At 38.3% G+C, this 26,258-nt stretch overlaps 1 protein-coding gene across 2 annotated transcripts in view; it reads left to right on the top strand.

Annotated features, from left to right (window-relative positions):
* LOC106517850 (myosin-9) overlaps nt 1-26,258 on the top strand; it is a 38,326-nt gene that overhangs the window by 6,914 nt on the left and 5,154 nt on the right. The window contains exons 2-29 of one of the 2 annotated variants that reach the window (XM_014008883.1): nt 7,503-7,834; nt 9,340-9,496; nt 12,341-12,368; nt 12,551-12,644; nt 13,153-13,173; nt 14,050-14,142; nt 14,225-14,288; nt 16,853-16,951; nt 17,041-17,184; nt 17,255-17,350; nt 17,439-17,710; nt 17,793-17,966; nt 18,067-18,240; nt 18,339-18,453; nt 19,496-19,683; nt 20,894-21,015; nt 21,115-21,184; nt 21,276-21,436; nt 21,552-21,660; nt 21,895-22,026; nt 22,114-22,320; nt 22,426-22,563; nt 22,693-22,816; nt 23,626-23,797; nt 23,896-24,108; nt 24,205-24,349; nt 24,433-24,639; nt 24,769-24,873. In XM_014008883.1, coding sequence (XP_013864337.1) covers nt 7,508-7,834; nt 9,340-9,496; nt 12,341-12,368; nt 12,551-12,644; nt 13,153-13,173; nt 14,050-14,142; nt 14,225-14,288; nt 16,853-16,951; nt 17,041-17,184; nt 17,255-17,350; nt 17,439-17,710; nt 17,793-17,966; nt 18,067-18,240; nt 18,339-18,453; nt 19,496-19,683; nt 20,894-21,015; nt 21,115-21,184; nt 21,276-21,436; nt 21,552-21,660; nt 21,895-22,026; nt 22,114-22,320; nt 22,426-22,563; nt 22,693-22,816; nt 23,626-23,797; nt 23,896-24,108; nt 24,205-24,349; nt 24,433-24,639; nt 24,769-24,873 — 3,951 coding nt within the window. In that variant the 5' untranslated portion in view covers nt 7,503-7,507. The remainder of the gene's footprint in view (nt 1-7,502; nt 7,835-9,339; nt 9,497-12,340; nt 12,369-12,550; nt 12,645-13,152; nt 13,174-14,049; nt 14,143-14,224; nt 14,289-16,852; nt 16,952-17,040; nt 17,185-17,254; nt 17,351-17,438; nt 17,711-17,792; nt 17,967-18,066; nt 18,241-18,338; nt 18,454-19,495; nt 19,684-20,893; nt 21,016-21,114; nt 21,185-21,275; nt 21,437-21,551; nt 21,661-21,894; nt 22,027-22,113; nt 22,321-22,425; nt 22,564-22,692; nt 22,817-23,625; nt 23,798-23,895; nt 24,109-24,204; nt 24,350-24,432; nt 24,640-24,768; nt 24,874-26,258) is intronic. The other variant, XM_014008884.1, reaches the window with a different exon arrangement.

Consider the following 26,258-nt stretch of genomic DNA (forward strand, 5'->3'; position numbering starts at 1 on the left):
ATTATTATTATTATTATTATTATTATTATTATTATTATTGCATTTGGCCCACAGACTTTGGATAGGTTTTCTTATGTTGATTTGATTTGCCTCCTACATCGCAGGACCTGCATTGTGAYTATTATGATACTCAACTGATAAATCATACAGCTCTACCCACAGTCCTTCACTGTGCGTGGGGTGATATCAGTTTGGATTCATACCTAGGCACAACTATAACACAAACTTAGGTCTCATTAGTTCTCTTGTTGACCTCTGTTCCCACTCCATGTGAAAGCCTCCCACCCACCTCTTTCCTCTGGGTGGATTTTTTGCCCCACCAAACCTTTCCTTTGTCCTCCTCCAAACGGCAGCACCTGCAAAGCTTGAATAAAGTCAAACAATGCCAGGAAATGACTGTTTTCAGGCCCTGCCTACATGAAGAAAAGACTCGTTGAGATTTCTGATCTCGAAAGACGGACCTTGACCATGCCCTACTGATGATTGCACGTTTGATAGATGGTACTCTCTGTTTTATGGCAGTGATTATAGGGTAATGCTTGAGTAAATATTTAACACATACAATTTGGCCTGCTGTGGTGGTTTTTAAGTAATACTATGTAAAACCACCTTATTTATTTAGATCTGGTGTTAACGTCTTCATAGAAAGGAAGCTCAACCTTTTTAATGATTAGACCTTTACACATGTGTAAGGTTTACACTTGGTGTGAATGTGACATGGTTAAAACTTAAGAGATTGTAGAATACTTCACCATCGGCATCCAAACTTAGTCCTGCACTTTGACCTTTGAAACCTACCATCCTGCTATTACTGTTGGCTCATTTAACATCATAATTTGGCTGCCTAACAGATATTTAAAAACTGATGCATGGCTTTCTGAGGACTCTGAACACATCGTTTGTTCAAGATTAAAACGAAACTTCTTTGTATTGCCCGAGTAACTTAAAAGGTCTAAGTAGAGATAAGAAATGATAAGGGGGTCAAAGCCCAAATGAGAACATCAAACTACTAAGATGAAGCAGAGGAGTCTGTTTGATGATAAAATGAGTGGTGGAAATATAGGAGCCAGCGAAAGGATTACAGAAGCTGTAGCAGATTTTCTTAGTTGGTTTTTCAGAAAGTTGTGGCTGTGCCGCATTCCTTTAAAGAGAAAATACTGCTGTGCTGACAACAGAAATGTTGATCTGGACTCTCCTCTGCATTCTTTCAGTATCTGCTTTAGACTTATGTGGTCATTATTTATCTCATCAATACTCCTCAAAGTGTTTCGGGGAAAAAATTGCTGTCTGTGGCTGTCCTGTATCTACTATTGACAAAAATAATCCCTTTGGTTATGCATGCAGCTTTTTAACAAGATAAGTCTTCAGACGGATTAAATGGTAATATCTCTGCTCTTTGACATTTATCTATTGTTTGCATGTCTACATTGTTACTTTCGGTATGTGACTAGACAAAGTGGATAAATTTACCTGAAAGCTCACATGCTCTAGAAAAATGTTTAACGAGACCTGAGATAGGGGAAATACATCTGATGCTGCCCAAACAATGTTAAATTTATTTGGCTTAAATTTTAACACATTTGCTCTGAAGTTACATTTGTGATTGTTTGAAAACAAGAGCAATAATTTTAATAAAAAGATAAATATTTTGTCAATTTAAGTTGAAAATGTTTACGTTTGACACTCAAAAATCATTGTAAACTTTATCAAATTAACTAAAACACAAAGCTAATTTTGTTTAATGTAGTAACATCAGCTGTCATGTCATTAAATGATACTTTAAATCTATAAATAACAACTGATTGTCAGTGAATAATCGCCTCAATTTATATGGGAGAATATATATATCAGCATGGGTAAATGATGTGGATTGACGGGGGTTCCTCTAGTTAAAACAAATGAAAATTCATTTTTTTAAACAATTTTATATACTTTAGTCCCCAGCTCTGTTTAGCATTTGTAGCAGAAAGTGCCACATTTTGCCCCAAATGACTTGCATAACAAGTTCCACAAATGGCTAAATAGTTTTCTTAGTTTGTAATTTCCTTTCTCCTCTCTTTGCCCCCACCCTTTACAGTTTTAGATGAGCTGGGAACTGGAGAGGAGCTGACATTTGAGCTCTGAATGATTTTTGACTGTTTACTGGATCAACTTAATGAAGCCAAGAAGTAGAAGTATATATATATATATATTTTTTGTTGGTCTGGGTAACCTAAATAGCTAACGTCAAGCTGGTGTGAGTGTGCAAACTGTGCACAGTGTAAAACAATAGCCACAGCATTAGGAAGTCAGCCAAGGACAAGCAGATTTAGCTCTGTTGTGGTTGTGTGATGGGATGCAGTTGACGCAGCACTGTGTTATTGACCTTTCGGTTGTATTGATGATTCTGCCAATAGATCAGTCGACACAGCGCAGCTGGTTTATGAGTTTCCTTCAGCTGGAGGAGGGTTGGGTTGTACATAATTAGACTGGAGATTGTCCCAACTTTTGGTCAGTGTAACTGGGCAAGAATTGGTGAGGTGGAAAGGAATGAAAAGGAGTCTAATGGTTGGATGATCTCGGTTCTAAAAAGAGTAAGGTTGACCTGCTTTTCTAAACAGAACTGATAAGGATGCTCTGTCCTTTTCCTTTTCTGTCCTTGTTCTAAAATGTTTTTCTGAAAGTCCTGGCTGCTGCTTTACTTCCTAAGTTTGTGACCACAATCTGGTCACTGGGATCCTCTTTTAGAACCATCCTCCTTCCTTTCTTTTATGTTTTTAAATTTTTTGTCATGGTTCTTCTTCCTCTTTAAAACTTATTTGAAAGGGAATTACTTACAATTTCTTTATAGTATTTCATATTTTAATGATATTTGTGTCAGATTCTACAAAATTTTAGCTTTGGAGGAACTGCGACCTACTTATTACCATGTAACAAGTCAATMTTTTTTGAATATTAGAACCAGTTTTCACGACAAATGGGTCAGAGCAGAGTAGAATGTGTTTGTACTGCTGGGTTTCATTCAACAAATGAGGAAGTGGGATGTTTTCTTGCAGAATCACACTGCAGACATCTTAGTGTGAATCTTAAGGAGAGGACGAGGTTTAAATGATGGTAATAATTCAATCAGTTTTATGATGTCATCATCCACAAAGCTTCACAAGAGAAGGTCTTAAACTAGCAGATGGGACTTCTTTGTCCCTTCTCTCTAATTTCTAAATGGAACAGCGCTTATCAAACTAAAATAACAGAGTAATTTTAGTCCCTATTCCTCTCTGGAGAAAGTTAGAAGTGTGTCAGGGTTATCTGTGTCAGGCACTTGAATGAGACTGACAGACATCATCAAACTGAACTTGTTGTCAGCTTTTCTTGATTTTTGTTGTGGTTTTTATTACAAAAGTAATACATTTAAACTAATATCCTTGAGAAATTTGTTTAAAGGTAAATTTTAATTAAACTCTTAAAGTAATGATTGGATTTAACTCAACAGCTGATTTTAACATTAAATGCCAATTAAAGGTGGGTACCACAGCTAACTGAACTTTGGAAACACAAAAAGGCTATAAGTCGGTCAGTTTTACAGAGACTGAGCAACAGTTTAATGACACGATAGCTGAGAGTAATTCACAACACAAACTTACTCTCTACACATTGCACAACATCTTTGCTTAAAACTTTGGTAATAACTGTTGATGTCATTCTGGTCTTGTTTGTTAGCAAAATGTCTCATAAACTACTGGGCAGTCTTTAATAGAAGTAATTCAGTTTTACAGAAATTTATTCAACATTTAGTGTGGTTGTAGCTCAGTCATTCTCAACCTATACCTTGAGAGCTGACAGATCTCTCAATATCTTCCATTAGCTTTTGCATAATGTTGGGAATGATAAAGAATAAAGGTGTGAGGATCCGTCAGGAGATTGGTATACAGTATAAGGGTGGAGTCGTAGAGGATGGAGGACAGAAATTTGTGGAATGTCTTTGCTTGCCGACTTTCCCTGATAAAGGATGAATATGGGAGGAATGTGACCCTGAAAGGACTGGATAAACATAAAGAAAACTGGGAGCTTGGTGCCAGTTGAGGCACAAGAAGCCTTAATTTAGCCCACATTCTGATWGGGGATGGGGTCTGAAGACCAGGGATGGGTTAAGTAGATGTAGTGAACAGTGATGGTTGTCAGCTGTTGTGCAGCCTGACAGCTTGTTGATAAAATTTGCACAGAGTTAGGAGTCATGAGAAGAATGTCTGTCTTTATTTTTCTTTCTTACAGATTGGGGTCTTAGTGCTGGAACAGACAGCACTTTGTAAAATCTGCAACTTATTTTCTTAGTTTCTCAAACATTTCTGAACAAGCTGTTTTCTCTCAAATGTTTGCTCGCAAATTCAACGTACACGTTAGTAACTTTCAGAGTTTGTGAGAAATGTGGACTGATGTGTTGGGTCATACTTGACCTATCACAATAGGTCTATTATTAAGATATGTGAGAAATGCAATTTTAAGAACAAGCAGTTCTTTTTATACAGTATATAAAAAAAACTAACAAATCTGCATTCCACAAGACCACTTCTTAAAAGCAAACTGCAGTCACAGCCGTAAAACACTTCAAGCTAATGTATTAGCTCAGACATGAAGATAAGCCTGATGTCTGACCCTGACTGTGATGTTCTTGAATGAGTAACATTGCAAACAAATGTGTATCGAACGGCTCTTATCAGAAGTGAAGGAAGACTGATGAATAAGAACAACCCTTGAAGGAAAGTGGTATCATGCCCCTTCTGTTCAGGGACAGTCACTGAAACTGTAAAACCTAGAASCTTGGTGTTGGAGCACATCACTTTTGGTTTGTCCCAGGCCTTGTTGTGGTTGGGTGGCTTGGATCAAGCACACATTTTCTTTCACTCAGTACGTGTTGTTAAACTGGTTAGATCACTCACTGTTTAAGTGAAATTAAAGGTGTCAACAAGGTGTTTATAAACTATAAAATGATGTTTCTTTCATAGACAGATGTAGTCTACATGTTTTTGTAATAACGCTACCTGCAACATTTAAATCAGGGGTGTCAAACTCCAGTCCTCGAGGGCCGCTATCCTGCAWGTTTTAGAGGTTTTCCAGCTCCAACACACCTGATTCAGTGATTGAATTAACTCTTCAAATTGGGCAGAAGCCTGTTAATCACCCAGCGATCAAAATCAGGTGTGTKGGAGCAAGAAAACCTCTAAAACATGCAGGATAGCGGCCCTCGAGGACTGGAGTTTGACACCCCTGATTTAAATGTAATATTTTTTAATGTATGTTTTGTAGAATTGGAGAACTTTTCATAGGGGTGAGGCATGCCCCTCCCACCTCATTGTTCTTGTGCAGCAACACTGTAAAAACAACTCGTTTGAATTGTTCCCAAACTGTCAGTGCAATTACAGAATCAGCATCATTAGATGAATTCCTTATGTGAAATTTCCTTCACACATTTTTGACCKAAACAATGGTCAGAGATGGTTTACCTCCATACCAACCCCAATTTCTCCTTTTTCCCTTTTCTTTTTCTATTCTCTTGTACTTGTAGATACAACTTTTTATCAAAGTGTCTTTGTCTTTTTTAACAAGTTAATTTCAAATTACTTTGACACACAATCACCAAAAGTTTAAATTCAAAAGCAGTCCAGCTATGGTGGTTTGACTTGAGAAACCTGCAAGCCACGGCTGGGTGGTCTCCAAAACTGTCTGCCCTATGAGTAACATTTCTGTCTCTGCTTGGATTAATTTTTAATTTTTTCTTTTTACCTCGCTCGAAGGTTAAGAGACGTGACAGATGGGGGTATCTCTGGTGTCTTCTGAAGGTGGTCTGAACTCATGTCAGTCGTGTTATGGGGGCATCTTCTGAAAATACCTATGATTATGTCCTAGTTTTTTTATTTTTTTTTTAATTTTTATTTTTTTTAGCAGCCTTGTGGAAATTGCAAGGAAATTTGTTGCATCACCTCACGTAACTAATGCTGTCATCGTAATATACAGTCACCATATTTCAATACCGTGGTATACTAAAATACTGTCATACCGCCCAAGCCTATACTTCCAGTTCCTAAATGCTGTGAATATTTTTACTTTATTATTATTATTATTATTATTATTATTACATTTTTACTTGTTTGAACATTAATTACAGAAATCAATAGTAATGTTCTGGTTTTACAGCTTACTCTTCGAGACAGAAAAGCTTGCCCTTCAATGTGCTTACTAGAGGTACACAATACATTGGTATTAACATTGACATTTGCTGATATTGGTCATTTTTTGGAAAATCGTATCGGTCCGATAAGTAAAACTGGGCCAATATTAATGTTCAATATTGATTTCCCACTTTTTAGCTTTGTGTTTCTGTTTTGGTGGGGGAAGTGGTTTGTCGAGTGGTATCTGTTTGATCATCTGCACGGCCAGGAATAACTGAAGTAGAGAGCCATGCCAGTGGTCTGGTTATGTTTTTTAAGGTATCGAAAAAAGAATAGTGTATTTTTGTGTATCACCAAAAATTCACATTGTGGTTGTCACTGAGCCAGAAATGTTTGTGCTGGAAACTTTGGATCTGAAATTATCTGCTACCTAAATAAACTGCCACTTGTACATCACCAGAAGTTGACTTAATTTGAATGACTAATTCTCAAATTCTTGTTGCAACTTGTCTACAAGGAAGGCTTTACTAAAATGGGATTAAATCTGAATTAAGAAACACTCTTTTCCAGCCTTAAAGACTAGAAAAAAAAGCTGGCTTACTTTTTAAATTTCTAAATACTTTTTGACCAAAGAAGTGCAGTTATAAACTGCATATCATTTTGACGAGCTTTATTTTTAAAAAGGAAAATCCTGGATCAACATCAGAAGTTTACTTTTTATTTGGGTTATGCTGCAACACACATGAAATTCCTTATCGCTCTGATTGATCCATATAGCAGTCAGATTTATTAAAGCAGCTAAAAGACTTTGTTAGGAAGGAAAAAACAGTTAACAGGAAAGTGCAAAGGGGAATTTTGTTTCCTGGAGTTTAGTAATTTGTCAGCCTACTTCCCCTTGATAAAAAGCACTAAACCTGAACAATAATCAAAACAAACCTGTGCTCCTTTGTAGGTTTGACACCAGCAAAATGGAGACACTTCTGCTGAGAGAGAAAATTAAATTTCATGTTTCTCTGTAACCGCAAGTGTTTGAGCAGCAGAAAATTTTAATATGTTTGTTCGTTTGTTTGTTTATATCTGAGAAATTTGCAGCATTCAGTCTTTAAAAGTGATGCAGAGCCTTGATCCAACCTAACTTGAGCAGATGCTTTTAGTCAAGCATCACATCAGTGACGTTCATATTATTGGCAGTGCGTCTGAAGAGGAATTCGTTTTCACTAGAGTTTGATTACACATAGCAGTGCATTATTAAAATTTTGATTTACTGTTTGTAAGCAAAATGTAAAAGATAATTGCATAAAGGCAAACTTATTTTCTCTTTGCATTAACCACAAACACTTTCTTCTCTTTTTGAAACAGCCACCATGTCGGATGCAGACAGATTTCTCTACGTGGACCGCAATCTGGTCAACAACCCGCTGGCCCAGGCCGACTGGGCAACTAAGAAGCTGATATGGGTGCCCTCGGAGCGCTTTGGCTTCGAGGCGGGCTCGTTGAAGGAGGAGCACGGTGACGAGTGCGTGGTTGAGCTGATAGACTCGGGCAAGAAGGTCAAGGTAAACAAGGACGACATCCAGAAGATGAACCCTCCCAAGTTCAGCAAGGTGGAGGACATGGCCGAGCTCACCTGCCTGAACGAGGCGTCTGTGCTGCACAACCTGAAGGAGAGATACTACTCTGGACTCATTTATGTGAGTATAAAGCAAAAACAAAAAACAAAGCTGTCCTTTATAAAAAATTATTCAGTGGATTTGCTGATTTATGTTTAATGATTTTTGTGGTTATTTTAAGTGTATGTTGCAACGTTTCCATTCTTTGTGGCTAAGCTCTAACCTAATTATCTTCCCATTAGGCTCTGTTGCCTCATGGAGTACATACCGGCAATAGAGTGAAAATGTGGATTCTGTTATCATATTCTGGATATTCAATTGTTCTTTCTTCACCCTTCATGACTGAGCTTCAGTGCCGTCTTGTTTGGGATTATATTGTGTAAACAGGAAGCTCCAGGGAACAATGCTGTCCAGAGTGTGAGATTTGTAGAAATAAGAGAGGAGGAGGGGCGTCCAGTTTGTGCAGAAATGGGCATGGAATGTAAACCATGTTGTAAGTGTCATTACTGCCCCTATAATTGTTGTTAACTCCCTGTTTCTGSCCTGGGAGTGATTTTGGTCTCTTGACTTTTTAGTAGTGACCCGGTCATGTCAACAAAAGTTGTTTCCCCCTCTCTCCCTTGTTCTCCAGAGATCCATGGTTTAAGTGGCTCCAGGCTCCATTGTCTTAAAATGGAGCATCTCTCACGGGAAAGCAAGTGTAGTACAGGAGGCAATGTGGGGAGGTTTGAGCTGAGAAATCAACCAAAATGCTTAAAGTATAAAAATTTTTCCATTTAAGATAATGGAATAAAGAAAGTTGTTGACATGGTTGACTTATGTACTGCAATGCTAGAGTCACACATTAGTTTAAACTTGCAGCTGGGTGGAGTTGGGATTATGTAACATAATAATGTTAATCAAATCAGAGATCATGAGAAATTTTCAGGACAGGACCAACTTATTACTGAACCAGTCTGTGCATCTGTAATTCTACTGATCTATTGTTTGACCAGGACATCTTAATGGGTCTTGTATAAAAGCAAGGGTTGGGATTTAGTTTATTCAATGTCAAACTCAGTTACAATGAGGCAATAAGTCCATGTTCATCTTATTATGGTGCTTTTTAATGACTGTAATGAGAAAAACAATATTAACAGATTATTTCTACTTGAGTTTTCTTTTGTTCATTGGCTTGTTCAGTTACTTCTGGGTCAAATCCCCCAACAGAACCTGCTGATCAGGTCCAAATCATCCAGGCCAGTTTGAATGAGAATGAAAACCTACCTGCAAGGGATATTTTTGCCCCAAACCCTCATTATAATCCACCTATACACTAACATTTACCTGTAACTGTACTAAATGCAAATGTGAACTTTTCTACTTTATTAAAAAAAAACTACTCTTTTGGTTTGTAGATTAAATCTATTGATTTTGAGGTTTATGCAATTATTTCAAGGTATAATTTTGTTTATTTTTCACCACCGCACTTTTAAAGCAGCTTATTTAATTTGTTTATTTATACATTTGTTTTATATTTTAGCCTTTATTAAATATTTTTTGCATATCTTTCATTTTCTTAATTTCTTCCTGTAACTCTGCTGCAGACATACTCTGGGCTCTTCTGTGTTGTCATAAACCCCTACAAGAACCTGCCCATCTACTCTGAGGAGATCGTTGAAATGTACAAGGGCAAGAAAAGACATGAGATGCCTCCTCACATCTATGCCATCACAGACACGTCTTACAGAAGCATGATGCAGGGTGAGTTGTCATGCCTGCCGTTTGTCACATGGAGATTTTCAAACACCCTTTTTGGAAAGAAAGATTTTGTTTATTTAAAGGAGACCAATTATGGGTCCTAGAAATTTTTATGTTATGTCTGTTGGGCTATCCAGACCATGTTCATTCAATTTAATGCACAAAATAATTCTCAGATAATAAAATTTCCCATTTTCTAGTTCTGCCTGCTCTGACTTCCGTTCAGAAGAGCTGTTTATGTTAATGAGCTCTGTTGGTAACGCCCTCCAAAAATCTGTTGACATTAACTCCGCCCTCCAAAACCAGCATTTACGTTAGCATGGCTAGTAATAGCAGAAGCTCCGTTGTACAACCATATGAGACCCAGAGGCAGACCAAGAGGCAGAGTCCGTCACAGCTTTTTTTTTTTCTCCCCCTCCTCCTGTATCGGATCTCTGCGCTCACTCTGCATGCTGTTACCAGGGCAGGTAATGGGAGCAGTAGCGGACAAAATACCTCAGAAACTCAAACAAATAGGCTAAAGCTAAACAATAGAGGTACATGAGAAAACGTGTTCATAACAAACGAAAATAAATAAATTGTTTGTATCCATGTCGGTCTCGAACCCTGGTCTCACGCTCTCTGGTCCAACACTCTACCCATTGCCTTATTGGAAGGCTTGTTGTGAAATGAGCTGCGCATTACACAACAACAACAGTGATGGCTCTTTATACTGTGGAGGAGGAGCCTCACCCGGGGGTTGCTAGGTAAGGGGCTAAMCGCAGGTTCCRGTGGGTTGTTGTACGGCTTGTGACGTCACAAAATGTAGGAAGTGTAAAACTTGTCATTAACATACATTAAAAATACATTTACTTACAGTAAATATGCCCCTGGGTGCATTTTTTTTGGTCCTAGGACTGTTTTTTTTTAGAAGTACATATCCAAAGTTGAGTAAAAAAAACTTTTAAAAAGTGAATTTTGCATAGTAGGTCCCCTTTAACAAAACTGGAAAAATTAGTCTTAAGTTGTCAGAAAGATTTTGTATTTTTAACTGCTCATCACAAAAAGGAGTAGGATTTTATGCTTTGACAATTTGAAGCAGTAGAAACAAATAATCATTAGTGTTTCATCACAGTCTTAAAGGATGTAACTTTATTGAACTTGAGTTTTAGATTATAACTGACAAACATAGCTCACTTTTATATTTTCTGGAAGTTGGCAATTCCAGTGGTATATGAACCAAAAAGTGGACAGACAACTTCTGGAAATTAAAATATTAAAAAAAGCTTATCATTTTGTTGTGAAACATTTGTCAGTACTGTTTGTAAGGTCATTAAGGAAAAATGTGACTTTACCTATTAAGCCAATCAGCAGAGTCAGAACAAAGTGACAACCTAAAAAATAAATAAATAACTATAAAGTCAGATTTTTTTTTCAAGATTATGATAATTTGTAAAGTTCTGATTTTTAGAAAAATTTTGAATAAAAAATTGCATCTAATATATATTTTTAAGTAGAATAAAACTATTTAAGGGAAACATTTCTTGCATAGTAAACTAGTTGTTTGTCCTTACTAGATGTGTGACAAAACCAATGAAAGTATTTTACATTGAGGAAAAACCCTTTGCACATAAAATAATTTGTACTTGAACATACAAATAAAACGGCACCACTGTGCAACCATAGTAAATCACTGTAAATTTATAAATATTTCTATGACAAAGTAGGACCAACAAAACTAAAYTGTATATTTAAATTGGCAGTATTATGTATTTTTCAGGCATATACTTCAGTTCTATACCACAAGTAACCGTTATCTTCAGTATTTTAAATTTGACTTTGCATTGTAGCTTACAAAATGCCTAGAATTTGKCCTCTTTCTCTTTAAAAGAACCTACTACCCTTTCTGACACTCCCACTTCAGCAAYTCTTCACAACAATGCTTCGGGGGAGGGGTGCTCTGTGGGGCAGGAGCTCAGCAGCARACTGAGCTCCAGGGATATAAAGTTCAAAAAGTCGATTTTTTGCATAATATCCCCATTAAGTCTGTAGAAGAACGAAGTTTCTAAATTAAAAATATTTAGGAAACCTTTCATCGGATTTTCATAAAAACATCTCGTACAATGTAAAAAAAAATGATCTGAATTTTGGGTTTTACAATAAAGAAAAACGTGGAAGTGATGCTTCATAAAAATTAGAAAATATTTTTCAAACGTTAGTGTTTCTGTGTCATTTGACTTGCAGCTTAAAAAAAAGAACACCAGTCACTATTTTGAGCTCATAGTTTTGTTTTTTCTTCTTGTTGCTGATACAACTGTAGATTAAAAATCTTCTGATTATAGCAAGCAGGAATCCTGCCTAAATGAGCTGCTGCAGATATCCTGTTTGCCATGTTTTTTTCCGGCTTTTTACCTTTTTACCAGAATATATAATTACGCACCGAGGCCACGGCGGGTATTTCCTGTGGAGCTATTGTATGTGTTTCTTTAATCCACCTCCTGTACACATTTTGTTAGTTTAGGATATACCCCACCCCACTCCTCCATGTCTGTTTGCTTTTCCTTTAAGCAACCCTCCTCCATCGTTCACACCACCCTCAATCCCCCTGATGCTCTGTTTTTTTATTTTTTTTTTATTTTTTTTACATGTTGTGCTCCAGAGCACATTTCAGGAGGAGATGAAGTAATTAGGCAGTTAGAACCTTGACAAACTTTCAGTCACAGGAAACCGGATATCGATATCCTGTCTGTGGTCGGTGTATTTCCTGCTGTAAAGGCGTAAACTATATGCAGTTGGTGATAACACACTTATACGTTGTAAAGTATACTGCAGAACTTTGATTTTGCTCTTATTTTACTTTTCTTTCAGACCGGGAAGACCAGTCTATCCTTTGCACGTGAGTTACAAACATCACACATGCCATGAAATCAATCCCTCTAGTGTTACCATTTTAATGCCCTCCTGACTGTTAGTTTGATGCATTTTAGGCCAGTCTTGTCTCAAGATCTCTCATTCTTGACATTCTTTTGTTTCTTTTGGATCTGGCTGCATTTTTTTTTGCCTTCATGTCTTGTACAGAGGCGAGTCTGGTGCTGGTAAGACGGAGAATACCAAGAAGGTTATCCAGTACCTTGCTCATGTGGCTTCCTCTCATAAGACTAAGAAAGATCAGGTTAGTATTTTTAAACCCAGCTTTTAACTTCAGACACCATCTTTTAAATTAAAAAACAAAATGCAGTATTTTCTGTTCCAGAACTTTTTCAATTTCAGCTGATGTGTATCCACTTGTTTGTACACTGAATGATTTATTATCTTATTGTTGTGTTAAACCATCAACACATTGTGCTGTTAAAACAGGTTTGTTTTCTTTAACAATATTWTTTACATTTAAAGAAAAATAGTTGGTGAGAACAACCCCGCATGCGTAAAGTGTTGTTTAGATTTAAGGGCTGTTGACCCACAGACCTGAAATCATATTTAATCTGAAATACGTTTTATCAGCCATTCAGGCAAGTTAAAGCAGCTGTGCCTCATGCCGTTGCTGAAAAACCTGTTCTTTTAATTTGTCTGCCAGCCGCATGACAAATGCTGCTCAGAGGATCCCAGCATTTTTTTTTAATTAAAACCACATCCATCATCTCTTTTTGAGGCTTTTGTATTTGTTTTTTCCCCATCAACAGAGCAGTATGATCCTGTCACATGTGAGTTGACTCTCCCCATACGTTTGCTCTTATTCCTTCTCCTGCTTCTGTCGTTACCTTCTTTCTCAAAACCCCCACCCCCCTCTTTCCCCCCCGCGCGCTGATGTGGGAGTCACTTTGTGTTGAGGGCAGAGGTGACATGTCTTGCCAGCCTTAAGGAAGCAGGGAGGAAGTTTGTTTGCTCAGTGGCAGCCGAATGTGCTCCTGTGGAAAATTCAACCAGACAATAGTAGAACAAATGGGATGGGTCTTTTTTTTTAAAGGGAGTGGGGTGAAATCTCCAGCAATTCTTGGCCTGTTCTTTTTGTCTGGTTTAATTTTTCATAACCTGTATTGCTACTTTATGCGTGTCTGAGTCAATACTGCTTTTTTGTTTTTATTCGAATAAGTTTTTTGCTTCAACAAAAGAAGTGCTTTTAATCAAGACTCGAGCCATGTTGGTGGAATGTTTTTGTTTTAAAATATTTAATATTTACATTTAGCACCGGACACAGGTGCACAGACGGAATGTAACTTAGGTTAAAGGTTAGTAGAAAGGGAAGTAATTAACTGGAAATAATATTTACGTTTTTATATGGGGAAGTTGTCACTGGATCTTTCCACTCAGTGTAACAGGTGATGGGTTGTCGACAGTCTCTGGTTTGGGTGTTGGCTCATTTGGKCACTAACCTGATATTGTGTGTTGGGTCATATGCTTGGGTGTAACGTGCATTGTTGCTGTGTCCGTATGTTATTGCTCAGTTTGTTTAAATGTTTGTTCATAATGTTCTTTTTCCTCAGGTGTAAGTATTTCATGGGTAAATCAACAAAATACTCCATACCTCATTTAGTGAGTCTGTTAAAGCTGGGGACATATTTACTGTTTGTTTTCATCAGGGGGAGCTGGAGAAGCAGCTGCTGCAGGCTAACCCCATCCTGGAAGCTTTCGGAAATGCCAAGACTGTCAAAAACGACAACTCCTCCAGATTTGTATGATTATTCAGATGGTTTTTTTTGTTTTGTTTTCACAATATATTAGCTTTTTCTCAAAACTGTTTTCTTCTTTCACCAGGGCAAATTCATCAGGATTAACTTTGATGTCAATGGTTACATCGTTGGTGCCAACATTGAGACTTGTATCCTTCATAATCTAACTTTGACTCATTTTGCTTTATTTATAAAGCACCTTTCTAAAAGCACAGTTCTTTACACCGGTGAAAAACAAATCATTAAAGCAACAAACGAGCAGACAAAAGAAAAACATAATTTACAAGAGCAATAACTTGTTAATATGCAATTGAGCATTAAACTAGAAGTACAGTACAACTAAAATGTGAGATTAGTATAACACATTCTAAAAGCTGCAGATAAATAATTTAAATAAAATCCAATCCAAACAGGCACGTCTTGAGTTTAAAAATGTTAATGTTTTCAGCTGATCTTAGGTCCTCAGAAAGGTTCTTMCGCAAGCGAGAACCATAAAAAGAAAATACTTACTGTGGATTTTAGTTCTAACTTTAGGTCCACTCCAAAAACGTTTTCCAAAAAACCTCAGGGATCTGGAAACTGTAAAAGCAAATCTACTAAAATCTGTAGGATTAAGATTATGAATAGCCTTTAAATCTAATAAAAATATCATTTTACAACTATTCTAAAACACACAAAATAGGTGTGATGTGAGCTGTCTTTTTTATATTATCAACATTATATACTCCAGTATACTCTTCTATTCAATTAACATAAAAACTGACATCAAGGTTTTTAACTTGATCTGATGGATTCATTCATTTACGTTTAAGTTTCTTTCTCCAGCTATTGGTATCAATTATTGAAGGTTTTGTTCTGTGCTGATTTAAGCTGGAGAAAATTATCTGCCAATCTGCAGATTAAAGGGGTCATTGATTGGCCGTGGGTTATCAAGAGAATCCAAAATATAAAGCTGTGTCATCAGCATAGAAGTGTAATTTATTGGCATCTCTTCCATGTTTCCTAATGGTAGYGTTTAAAGATCAAATATAAGACCTAAAATAAATTTTTGTGGAACATTGTATTTAAGTGTGTGGTGTTTGTTTACCAGTACTTTAAAAAATAAAAATTCAAATATCTAGTATCTAGATTACTTCTTGGTGATAGGCTGAGAAGTTCAGTTATCCAGGAGAGACTCAGAGTAGAGCCGCTGCTCCTCCACGTTGAGAGGAGCCAGTTCAAGTGGTTCAGGCATCTGGTAAGGATGCCTCCTGGACGCCATCCTAGAGAGGTGCTTTATTCATGTCCGACTGGGAGGAGACCTCGGGGAAGACCCAGGACATGCTAGAGAGACTCTCTCCTGTTTGGCCTTGGAATGCCTTGGAATCTTCCCAGAAGAGGTGGCTGGAGAAAGGGAGGTCTGGGCCTCCCTGCTCCAACTGCTGCCCCCACAACCTGACTCTTGAACATGAAGAGGATGGATGGATGGATAACTTGTGGGATTTATTTCAAACTTTATTTTATTCATTCCATAAAAACAAAATTATATGTACAATAAAAAAAGAAAATACAAATAAAATGAAATGAAAGGCTGAAGAGAGAAGAGAAAAATCTTATCTGTCCCTTTTTTCCTCAAGTATAAATTCAAACTATATTAATCTTCAGTTAACAAAACAAAACATTGAATCTATCTAGAACAACAAATTGAATGGCTACATATTAAACCATTTCATATTTGTTTTAATAATCTAACCTTTATCACCTAAACATGTACATTGATTTGGCATTTTTAAMATCATCTTCCAGATTATTCCACAATCTCACTCCTTGGATTGAGGTGCACCGTTCTTTCAAACTGGTTCTAAATTTAGGTTTCATGAACAACTCTGTCCCCTTCAGATTRTAACAGCTCTCTCTCTCTTTGTAAAGTTTCTCTGGATGTTTAAAGGTAATGTGTTTCAGTGTGCTTTATATATAACTAACAAAATATTATAATCAACCAAATCATAAAATTTCAATAATTTCAGTTTACAGAATAATATATTAGATATATAATAGTAATGTTTTTGAGTGATAACTCTTATAGCTCTTTTCTGCAAAATAAAAACAGGATGTGCAATAGTCTTACATGCTTTATGCCATACCTCAACACAATAGACCAAGTGTGGAACAATTAATGTGTTGTATAACAAATACAGAGCTTTATCATTAAACAAGTCCCTTACTTTGTAAAGCAATGCAATAGATTTAGTTAGTTTTATTCTTAAATAATTTATGAAGTTTCCATGTCAGTTTCTCATCAATAATAACACTCAAAAACTTTACCTCACTGACTCTACTGATCTCTACACCACCAACTCTAAAAGGAATATTAACAGTTTATTTGTTTCTTTGTAAATATCATATAATTAGTTTTATCTAAGTTTAATGATAATGTGTTGAGTTTAAACCAGTTTTATATTTTCACAAATTCTGCTTGCATTTTCTCTTACATCCGTTCCATGTCTTTACCCAAACAAAAAAATGTGGTATTCACCTGCAAACAAAACACATTAAAGAGCCCTGACACATTGACAAAGTCATTTACATATAAGATAAACAATTTTGGAACAAACAATTTAATGGTGGCAGTCTTAATACGGAGTTAAACCTCATCTTATTAAAATGTAAAAAGCTGTTCAGAGGATGGCTTTATGTTTGTACTGGAACCTTGCCTTGACAGATTGACCTCTAGACTTGTTGGAGAAATCCCGTGCCATTCGCCAGGCCAAAGAGGAAAGGACATTCCATATTTTCTACTATCTGCTTACAGGAGCAGGAGAGAGACTGCGTAGTAAGTAGCGTGTTGGATGTTTTTCAAGGGTCCTTTAATGCGTACATACTTGACAAAGAATTTAACCTCTCCTTTGATATTTATCACAGAGGATCTCCTCCTTGAAAATTACAACAACTACCGATTCCTTTCCAACGGGAATGTCACGATCCCKGGGCAGCAGGACAAGGATCTGTTCACAGAGACCATGGAGGCCTTCAAAATCATGAGTATTCCAGAGGATGAACAAGTTGGTAAGGAAACTAATATTCTGCTTTGTTTCAGTGGGACTTTGCTTGTGTATTAACTTTTCTATTTGTGCAGGCTTGTTGAAGGTGGTGGCCTCGGTTCTGCAGCTTGGAAACATGAGCTTCAAGAAGGAACGCCACACAGATCAGGCTTCCATGCCTGACAACACCGGTGAGTGAAACCAGATACCCTCTCCTTATTCCTTTCACCCTGTTTGCCTGTCAGCTTTAACACTTGCTTTTATTTTTCACTGCAACAGCTGCTCAGAAGGTTTGCCACCTGATGGGTATGAGCGTCACAGACTTCACCCGGGCCATCCTGTCACCCAGAATCAAAGTGGGCCGAGACTACGTCCAGAAGGCTCAGACTCAAGAACAAGCAGAGTTTGCAGTGGAAGCCCTGGCCAAGGCCACGTATGAGAGGATGTTCCGCTGGCTTGTCATGAGAATCAACAAAGCCCTGGACAAGACCAAGAGACAGGGAGCATCCTTCATTGGGATCTTGGACATTGCTGGCTTTGAGATCTTTGAGGTAAATCCAACGTCTTCACCATCGATTTGTGTACCGCTAACCCACACGTTGACCAACTAATGTTGTTGTTTTCTTTATCTAGCTGAACTCGTTTGAGCAGCTGTGCATCAACTACACCAACGAGAAGTTGCAGCAGCTCTTCAACCACACCATGTTCATCCTGGAGCAGGAGGAGTACCAGAGAGAGGGCATCGAGTGGAGCTTCATCGACTTCGGCCTCGACCTGCAGCCCTGCATCGACCTCATAGAGAAACCTGTGAGTTTCCTTTCAGTCGTCTATTTATAACTTTTCTATTTAGTACAAATTTATCATTTGACACCACTGTCTCATCATCTTGTGCACACCGTGTGTTTAGGCCAGTCCCCCTGGAATCCTCGCTCTGCTGGACGAGGAGTGCTGGTTCCCTAAGGCTACAGACAAGAGCTTTGTGGAGAAGGTGCTCCAGGAGCAGGGAACACACCCCAAGTTCTTCAAGCCCAAGAAACTGAAGGATGAAGCAGATTTCTGTATTATTCATTATGCTGGCAAGGTAAATTTAAATGTCCAGTAGCTTATTTATGGATCCGTTCTCCCACATACGGAATGTTAAACACATTTTGACTGTTCCTGCCTAACGTTTTTTCTCAGGTGGACTATAAAGCAGATGAGTGGTTGATGAAGAACATGGACCCGTTGAACGATAACGTGGCCACACTCCTCAACCAGTCCACCGACAAGTTTGTGTCTGAGCTCTGGAAGGACGGTGAGTTAAAGCTGATGTTTTAACCAGAAATCACAGCTTCTTTAGTTCATGCTATTGGAATAGATCTTGTGTTTTCTTCTTCATAGAGCTTTCTCTCTTTTACTGTCTGGTGTGTGGGCCTTTGTGTTTACCTTTTTCGTCAAATCCCACTGGTCTATTGTCTTATCTCTTCCTCTGTATGGCCCCATTTTGTCTGTCCTTTTTTTATTTGTTTTGGCTCTCAGAAGTAAAGAATTGTCAGAGAGCATATTTTTATCAGCGTTTTCCTATTCTACACTCAGATCCAGGTGAAAGGATTCTAAATATCTTTCCCTGCTGTTTGTCATGTTTGTTTTTCACCTGAAAACCTTTTGACATCCCTAATTTATTTATCCTTTTCTGCTATTGTTTTGAAGTGTCTCATTTTATGAGCTGTTTCTGTCTTTGTAAAACCATCTCTGAATGCAGTACAAATCTTTGGGTGATCCTGTTGCTCTTTCATTGGACTTTTCTTTTCTCCCTCTGTGTAATAGTGTTGTTTGGTGACTCCTGGTGTTGGTCATGGGTACTGCAGCAATGCACCAATGGGTATAAACTGCATGGGTTTGGTTTTTGTCACCTCAAACATTCCTGTCACAGCCACTAAAGTTTGCCAACTTCCTGGTGCACACACATCAAGTCAATCATAGTTTTCACCAAGAACAATAATCTGGAGTAGATATGAGTTCCAGTCTCTGCATTTAATATATTTAGATCTTTTATTATTTTTGTCATGGTGTGTTATCCTTCCACATTTCACTGGCTTTTTGTGATTGCTCTCCATCATTCTCTTCCCACACTTTTCCTTCTACATGTATTTGGTATTTTGTGTGGCATTGCACTGGTCCTGGTTCTGTGCACCGCCTCCTGGCCTGCCGTGTGTTTTTTTTTTTTCAGGAGGTGGTGAAGTGACAATAGTTCATGATTTGCATTTGGTTTGAGCTCGACTGTGTAAATATTTAAATCATTAATGTGACTGTTGTATCTTTTTGTCACATTTTTCTCTCCTTTTTTCCTCTTTCAGTTGACAGCATTGTGGGGCTGGACAAGGTGTCCGGCATGTCCGAGATGCCCGGTGCCTTCAGGACCAGGAAGGGAATGTTCCGCACCGTGGGCCAGCTGTACAAGGAGCAGCTGTCCAAGCTCATGGCCACGCTGAGGAACACAAACCCCAACTTTGTTCGTTGCATCATCCCCAACCACGAGAAAAAGGTATCAAAAATACCTTGGAGCCTTTTAAACCTGGAAACAAAACGATTACRCTCTGCTTCAAAACACCTGAACATTTGGGAGCTGGAAGCAAGTTTAAGGCTGCTGTGAAGTTCTCTACATAAAATTTAAAAAGGTTGGATGGAGTGTGAGTGCATACCAACAGGGGTTGAAATTATACACTTGAATTTAAAGCGGTGGTGTCCAGTTGTAGTTATTGAGAGTTAAAGTTCTGCAGAAGCCTGTTAATCACTCATTCATTCAAATCAGGTGTGTCAAAGCAGAGAAATGTCTTAAAACATGCAGGATGGTGTCCCTCAAGGACCAGGACTGGGCACCACTGGTTTAGAGGGAGGGAGTTTCTGTGAAGAGGTTATAAACAATTAATATTTTACCTGTTGTAGATGGTGCTGTCAGCAACCTCTGTTTGGAGGAACCAGGTTTAATATTCTGATCCAAAAATATTGCAGCGTGGGGGGTCACTATTCTATAAACTTTAATGTCATCAATTTCATACATAAAATTTTATGGTTATTTTTGAGTGCAAATTGTATCGGCAGCAACTGTAGCACTTACTGTGCAGCTTGGGGCACTTTCAGCAGGATTATAATGTTTTTACAGAAAAATAACATAACTACCCAGTATTGGCTCAATGATTTTAATACAAGCAGCCCACTTCCAAAGCAAAACACTGCCGTCTTTGGAACAACCCCACTCATCAAATTCTTAGAGGTTCGTGTAAATGCTGTTTTTTCAACTTTTACATCATCATCAATTTTACATTTCATGTGTATTTTGGCAAAAATTTTATGAAAGTGATCCAGGCTACATGCCACACTTTATTACTGCTGCCACTATGTGGGCTTGATAATAACCACATAATGTAAATTTGACAGTGGTGTAAAGTTTATGAAACATTTACATGAACAGCTATGAAATTCCAGAGAGTGAAGCTGCTTTTAGACGAGCCGTCAGCTCACCAATCCTGTGGGAATTAAGCAGTTCATCCAGATTAAGGCTATTTAAAGCTCTATCTACAACAGGTGAGATATTAATTATTCATAATTGTTTCACAGAACTCCAAAATCATAATAGACACAATATGCCCTTTTTAAATGTTAAACAAATAAAACCTGTGTAGTTATGTTAGAAACCACCTGTAAATATTCTACAACAACCTTTGAAGCAAATTATAATTTGACAATGTTTATAGGCTGGTAAACTGGACCCCCACCTGGTTCTGGACCAGCTGAGATGCAATGGTGTTCTGGAGGGGATCCGTATCTGCAGACAGGGATTCCCCAACCGTATCGTCTTCCAGGAGTTCAGACAGAGGTGATTCATGGTTACAGCTTCCAAGTTAATAATATATATATTTTTTAATCTTGCAGAAAATGAACAAAAATGACACCATCTTTTCATGGTTTCCCTCAGATATGAGATCCTGACTCCGAACGCCATCCCCAAGGGTTTCATGGATGGAAAGCAGGCCTGTGTGCTCATGGTGAGGAGATTGTCAAACTCAAATCAGTTTTTCTTTTTTCTTCCTGCCTCCTCTGCAGTGTGAGCGAGCATCCATTTCTCTTTCCTGATAGATTAAAGCCCTGGAGCTTGATTCCAACCTGTATCGAATCGGTCAGAGCAAAGTTTTCTTCAGAGCAGGAGTCCTCGCTCACCTGGAGGAGGAGAGAGACATGAAGATCACCGACATCATCATCAGCTTCCAGGCCTGGTGCAGAGGCTACGTGGCTCGCAAGTAAGCATTATTAAAATCCTGGTTTTAGCTTTAAAAAAAAAGAGGAAAAAACACTTCAATAAATCTTTGTGTTGGATGTTTGTAGCAAAAATAATAAAGAGTTTTAATTTTTCAGGGCTTTTGCAAAGAGACAGCAGCAGTTGACTGCAATGAGGGTGATCCAGAGGAACTGTGCTGCCTACCTTAAACTGAGGAACTGGCAGTGGTGGAGACTCTTCACTAAGGTTAACCACCTTCTCCTTGATTAAAATACTTTGCATTTCTCATTACTTTATTTATAAGGGCGGCTGTGGTAGAGTGGTTAGGGGAGTCATCCTGCAACTGTCTGTATGCCCCTGGGCAGCTGTGGCTACAATGTAGCTCACCACCATCTGTCTGCAAGGACTTGATTAAAAGCTAAATTCAAGCCAGTTACAGTATTTTTTTTAAACTCCTGCTGCTATAATTGTTGTCCTCAGGTGAAGCCTCTTCTCCAAGTCAGCAGGCAGGAGGAAGAGATGCAGGCCAAGGATGACGAGCTGAACAAAGTGAAGGAGAAGCACTTGATAGCTGAGGAGCAGCTGCGAGAAGTGGCACAAAAGAACTCTCAGGTAAAATGAGAAAAGAGAAGCATGATTTATTTATTTTATATTTTTTTAAATAGCTGGTTAAAGTCTCTGTGTTTTCTGTGCTTGTAGCTGAACGCTGAGAAGATCGCGCTGCAGGAGCAGCTTCAGGCAGAAACTGAGCTCTGCGCTGAGGCCGAGGAGATGAGAGCTCGTCTGGCTGCTAAGAAGCAGGAGCTGGAGGAGATCCTCCACGACCTGGAGGCACGTGTGGAGGAGGARGAAGAGCGCGCCTCTCATCTGTCATTAGAGAAGAAGAAGATGCAGCAGAATATTGCTGTAAGAAAAGCTTTTTAATTCTAATAACCTGGTTTCTACACTGAACTTACTGTTGTCATAGTTTGATTCATCTCACTGAACGTCCTGTTGTTTAAATGCAAACAGGATTTGGAGCAGCAGCTGGATGAAGAGGAGGCAGCCAGACAGAAACTCCAGCTGGAGAAGGTCACTTTGGAAGCCAAGATGAAGAAGATTGAAGATGATGTGATGACTTTAGATGACCAGAACAACAAACTGCTCAAGGTTAGAATAAAAAACATCTCTTGGTTTAATTCATGTGTAGTTGTACACATAGGCACACAAAACTAACCTGAAACCAGTTGTGTAGTTCTTTTCATCACAATTAAACACGTTGTTTGTTCCTAAATCTAGGAGAAGAAGCTGATGGAGGAGAGAATCTCTGAGTTTACCACCAACCTGGCAGAAGAGGAAGAGAAATCCAAAAGCCTTCAGAAACTTAAGGCTAAACATGAGGCCATGATCACAGACCTGGAGGGTAGGAAACAACACAAACAGCAAAACTTGTACATCTAATATCTTCTCAAAAAAGAAAACAACAAAACTGCATTTAAAGAAGGAAATATCTTTCAGTCTTTTGTCTTGAGATGTTTAGTAAAAATATTGTAATTGAGGAAAAACATCTTTTTCACATCCAATAGTTTGGCATAAACACATATATGACTAAACTTTATTACTGTATAAAATTTCAGATGCTTTTGCATTAAATTTTTTTTCAAACTATCAAGAAATTAGAAAACTGGATTTAGGAAAAGTAATGAAAAATGTGAAACGGCACGTTACAGTACCAACATTTGGAACCAGTACATTAATGTAAATTCCATTTATGATCGAACACCCCTCCCATTTGCTCACATTTTATTTACCTGCATTTTGCTAACAGTCCTAACTGCCTGTTTTTATTTCTTTTCTTTTATTATTTTTTTATCAATTGTCGAAATCATCATATAACCAGAGATTTACCACATCATTTGAATATTTATTCAATTTACCATACCAGTACCAGTACCAATTTCCCTGAAATCAAGCATCATTTTTCCACACAAGCATTTAGCTAACTGAGAAGCTTGGTGTAAATCTTTACCAATTTATTTATTTATTTTTTTAGTCACGTTTAGATTTTGTTTTTTTGTTTTTGGGATTTTCTTTTTTTCTTTTTCTGCTTTTGAGAAAGTCTTTAAAAACGAACAAAAACAGTTCTCTTGTTGAACCAATTTGTGATTCAGGTTTACCTGTCCACCCTTAGGATATATTAATAATTTTAGATGATAATAAATTTTCTTTCAGACCGCCTGCGCAGGGAGGAGAAGCAGCGCCAAGAGGTGGAGAAGAACCGGCGCAAGCTGGAGGGCGATGTCACCGAGGTCCACGATCAGATCGCAGAGCTGCAGGCTCAGATCGCCGAGCTCCGTGCCCAGCTAGCGAAGAAGGAAGAAGAGCTCCAGGCTGCTCTTGTCAGGTCTGCCTAAGCTTTGGAAAAACTAGTTCACTGCTTTAGGTATAAAAGTCTAGATAATTAACATTTGGTGTGTTCCTCGCTCTTTGCTCTGTTCAAAGGATCGAGGAGGAGGCTGCGCAGAAAAACTTGGCTCAGAAGAAGATCCGAGAGTTGGAGGCTCAGCTGTCTGAGCTGCAGGAGGACTTGGAGCTGGAGAGGCAGGCCCGCGCCAAGGCCGAGAAACAGCGCCGGGACCTGGGAGAAGAGCTGGAGGCCCTCAAAACCGAGCTGGAGGACACCCTGGACTCCACTGCTGTCCAGCACGAACTCAGGTAGGAACGCCAGGTTCAAGGACAGGAGAGCTTTTGTTCTCGCAGTTTTCTTACGTTATCAGACAAATCCCACTAACCACTGCTTCTCCTGTCCAGAGCCAAACGTGAGTCAGAGGTGGCACAGCTGAAGAAGTCTCTTGATGAAGAAGCCAAAGTCCACGAGCAGCAGTTGGTTGAGATGAGACAGAAACACAGTCAGGCCTTTGATGAACTCAATGAGCAGCTTGAGCAGGCTAAGAGGGTGAGCATTTTATCAGCTACAATTAATTTCTAATCCCATATTCACATTCAGACGTGAGTTGACCCATCGGCTGCTCCCTGCAGAACAAAGTGTCCATGGAGAAGGCCAAGCAGGCCCTGGAGTCAGAGAAGAACGAGCTGACCATTGAGCTGCAGACACTGATGCAGGGTAAAGGAGACTCGGAGCATCGCAGGAAGAAGGCTGAAGCTCAGGTCCAGGAGCTGCAGCTCAAATTCTCAGAGAGCGAGCGGCAGAGGGTGGAGCTAGCCGAGAAGCTGGCTAAAGTGCAGGTAGTACTTCTGATGTAACAACATCTTACTTTGTATCTGCTCAGTTTGATGCAAATAAACAGATAGAATATGTCTCATATAGGTCATATGATTATATCCAGATGTTTATTTGTTGTTGTTTGTCCTCAGACCGAGCTGGATAATGTCAACGGCCTGCTGACTGAGGTAGAGGGCAAGTCCATCAAGGCATCGAAAGACTGCTCTGCTGTGGAATCCCAACTTCAGGATGTTCAGGTACGACAGCCGTACTTTACTCAGCTTCAGCAAGAGAAGTATCCTTACAGTCCAGTGGGTTTGTACACATCAGTTAAATGTTTCTGTCAGACGCTGAAACTTTACCTTATTAATATATCTATCTTACAATCTTTCTAAAGAAAATTTGAATAAAAATAATGTGAAACAACTGATTTAATAGTTATTTATTTACAAAATGCCACAGTTAATGTTGAATTGTAAATTTTATTTCACATAGTTTTTTTATTTTTATTTTATAAGACAAAATTTAAAAACAACTTATAGTTGTATAAAAAAAATACACCATCTTGTTTAGAATTTTGCAAGCTTATTTGAATATGTCCCATAAATGTGGAAGAAGTAAAGAAAATAAATGGCCACCTTGGAGATTAATGAAGCACCAACTTGTAGCTTAAAGTTATAAAAATTAGATCAGTTTGTTGTTATTTTTTTATTCTTTTCATTTAAAAAAATATAAAAACACAAGGTAGCTTTTTATTTTTCTCATTTACCTAATTTCCCTCTGGGATCAATAAAGTATTTTTGCATTGAATTTGAATTTAATTGAATTACAAGAAAGGCTAGCTATGTTTTAGAGCTGGGCGGTATGACCCAAATTTTATATCACGGTATTTTCAACAATTACACCCGTTTCACGATATTTGACGGTATTTTTTTTCATCACAGCTCAACTGATAATAAAATGTACAAACTTTGCTTATTGACTTTTTTCTTTTACATTACCTCTGTATCACTGTTTCCCTCCTTTTGTACGTCTTTTCTTCTTTGTCTGGTTGTAGACAGTAATCATGCATTTAGGTCAGATCATGAAGGGTTGAGAAAAAAATCATTATCTGGTCTATAGTTGCGTGTTAATAAAACTTAAAAGGATGACTCACCTTGCACACCAGTCAACTCCGTTACATTACGAAACTACTTCCCCCCGGGCTTTTCACAATAGAAGCACGCTAGAGTCTCCATGCAATAGCGTCTCTGTTATAACGTAGCACATTAAATCTAACCGTGCACGTCACTGAAGAGTTGTTTACTATTCAGCTATGGTGAAAACGCAATGTTTTTTTTTTTTTTTTACGTCAGACCATATAAGCCGCTGAAACACACCACCAGCACCGCCGCCAGTTGTTCCAACAATAACGTTAGCATGCTAATGCGCTTAGTGGTGCTACAAGGAAACGTGTCCCCAGGGAAACAGCAGCCGCAACGAAACGTTCTGCACGTGTTCAGGCTATTTACACCGGTATTCAGAAAAGTCATATCATAACAAAAATAAAAACCGGTTTTCGGTACAAAAATGTTATACCGCCCAGCGCTACTATGTTTGCACAGTGCCATATTTTCAGACAAGTTTTTTTTTACACAAAATA

The sequence above is a fragment of the Austrofundulus limnaeus genome, unplaced genomic scaffold (genome assembly GCF_001266775.1).
Source record: "Austrofundulus limnaeus strain Quisiro unplaced genomic scaffold, Austrofundulus_limnaeus-1.0 Scaffold53, whole genome shotgun sequence".
Classification (NCBI taxonomy): Eukaryota; Metazoa; Chordata; class Actinopteri; order Cyprinodontiformes; family Rivulidae; genus Austrofundulus; species Austrofundulus limnaeus.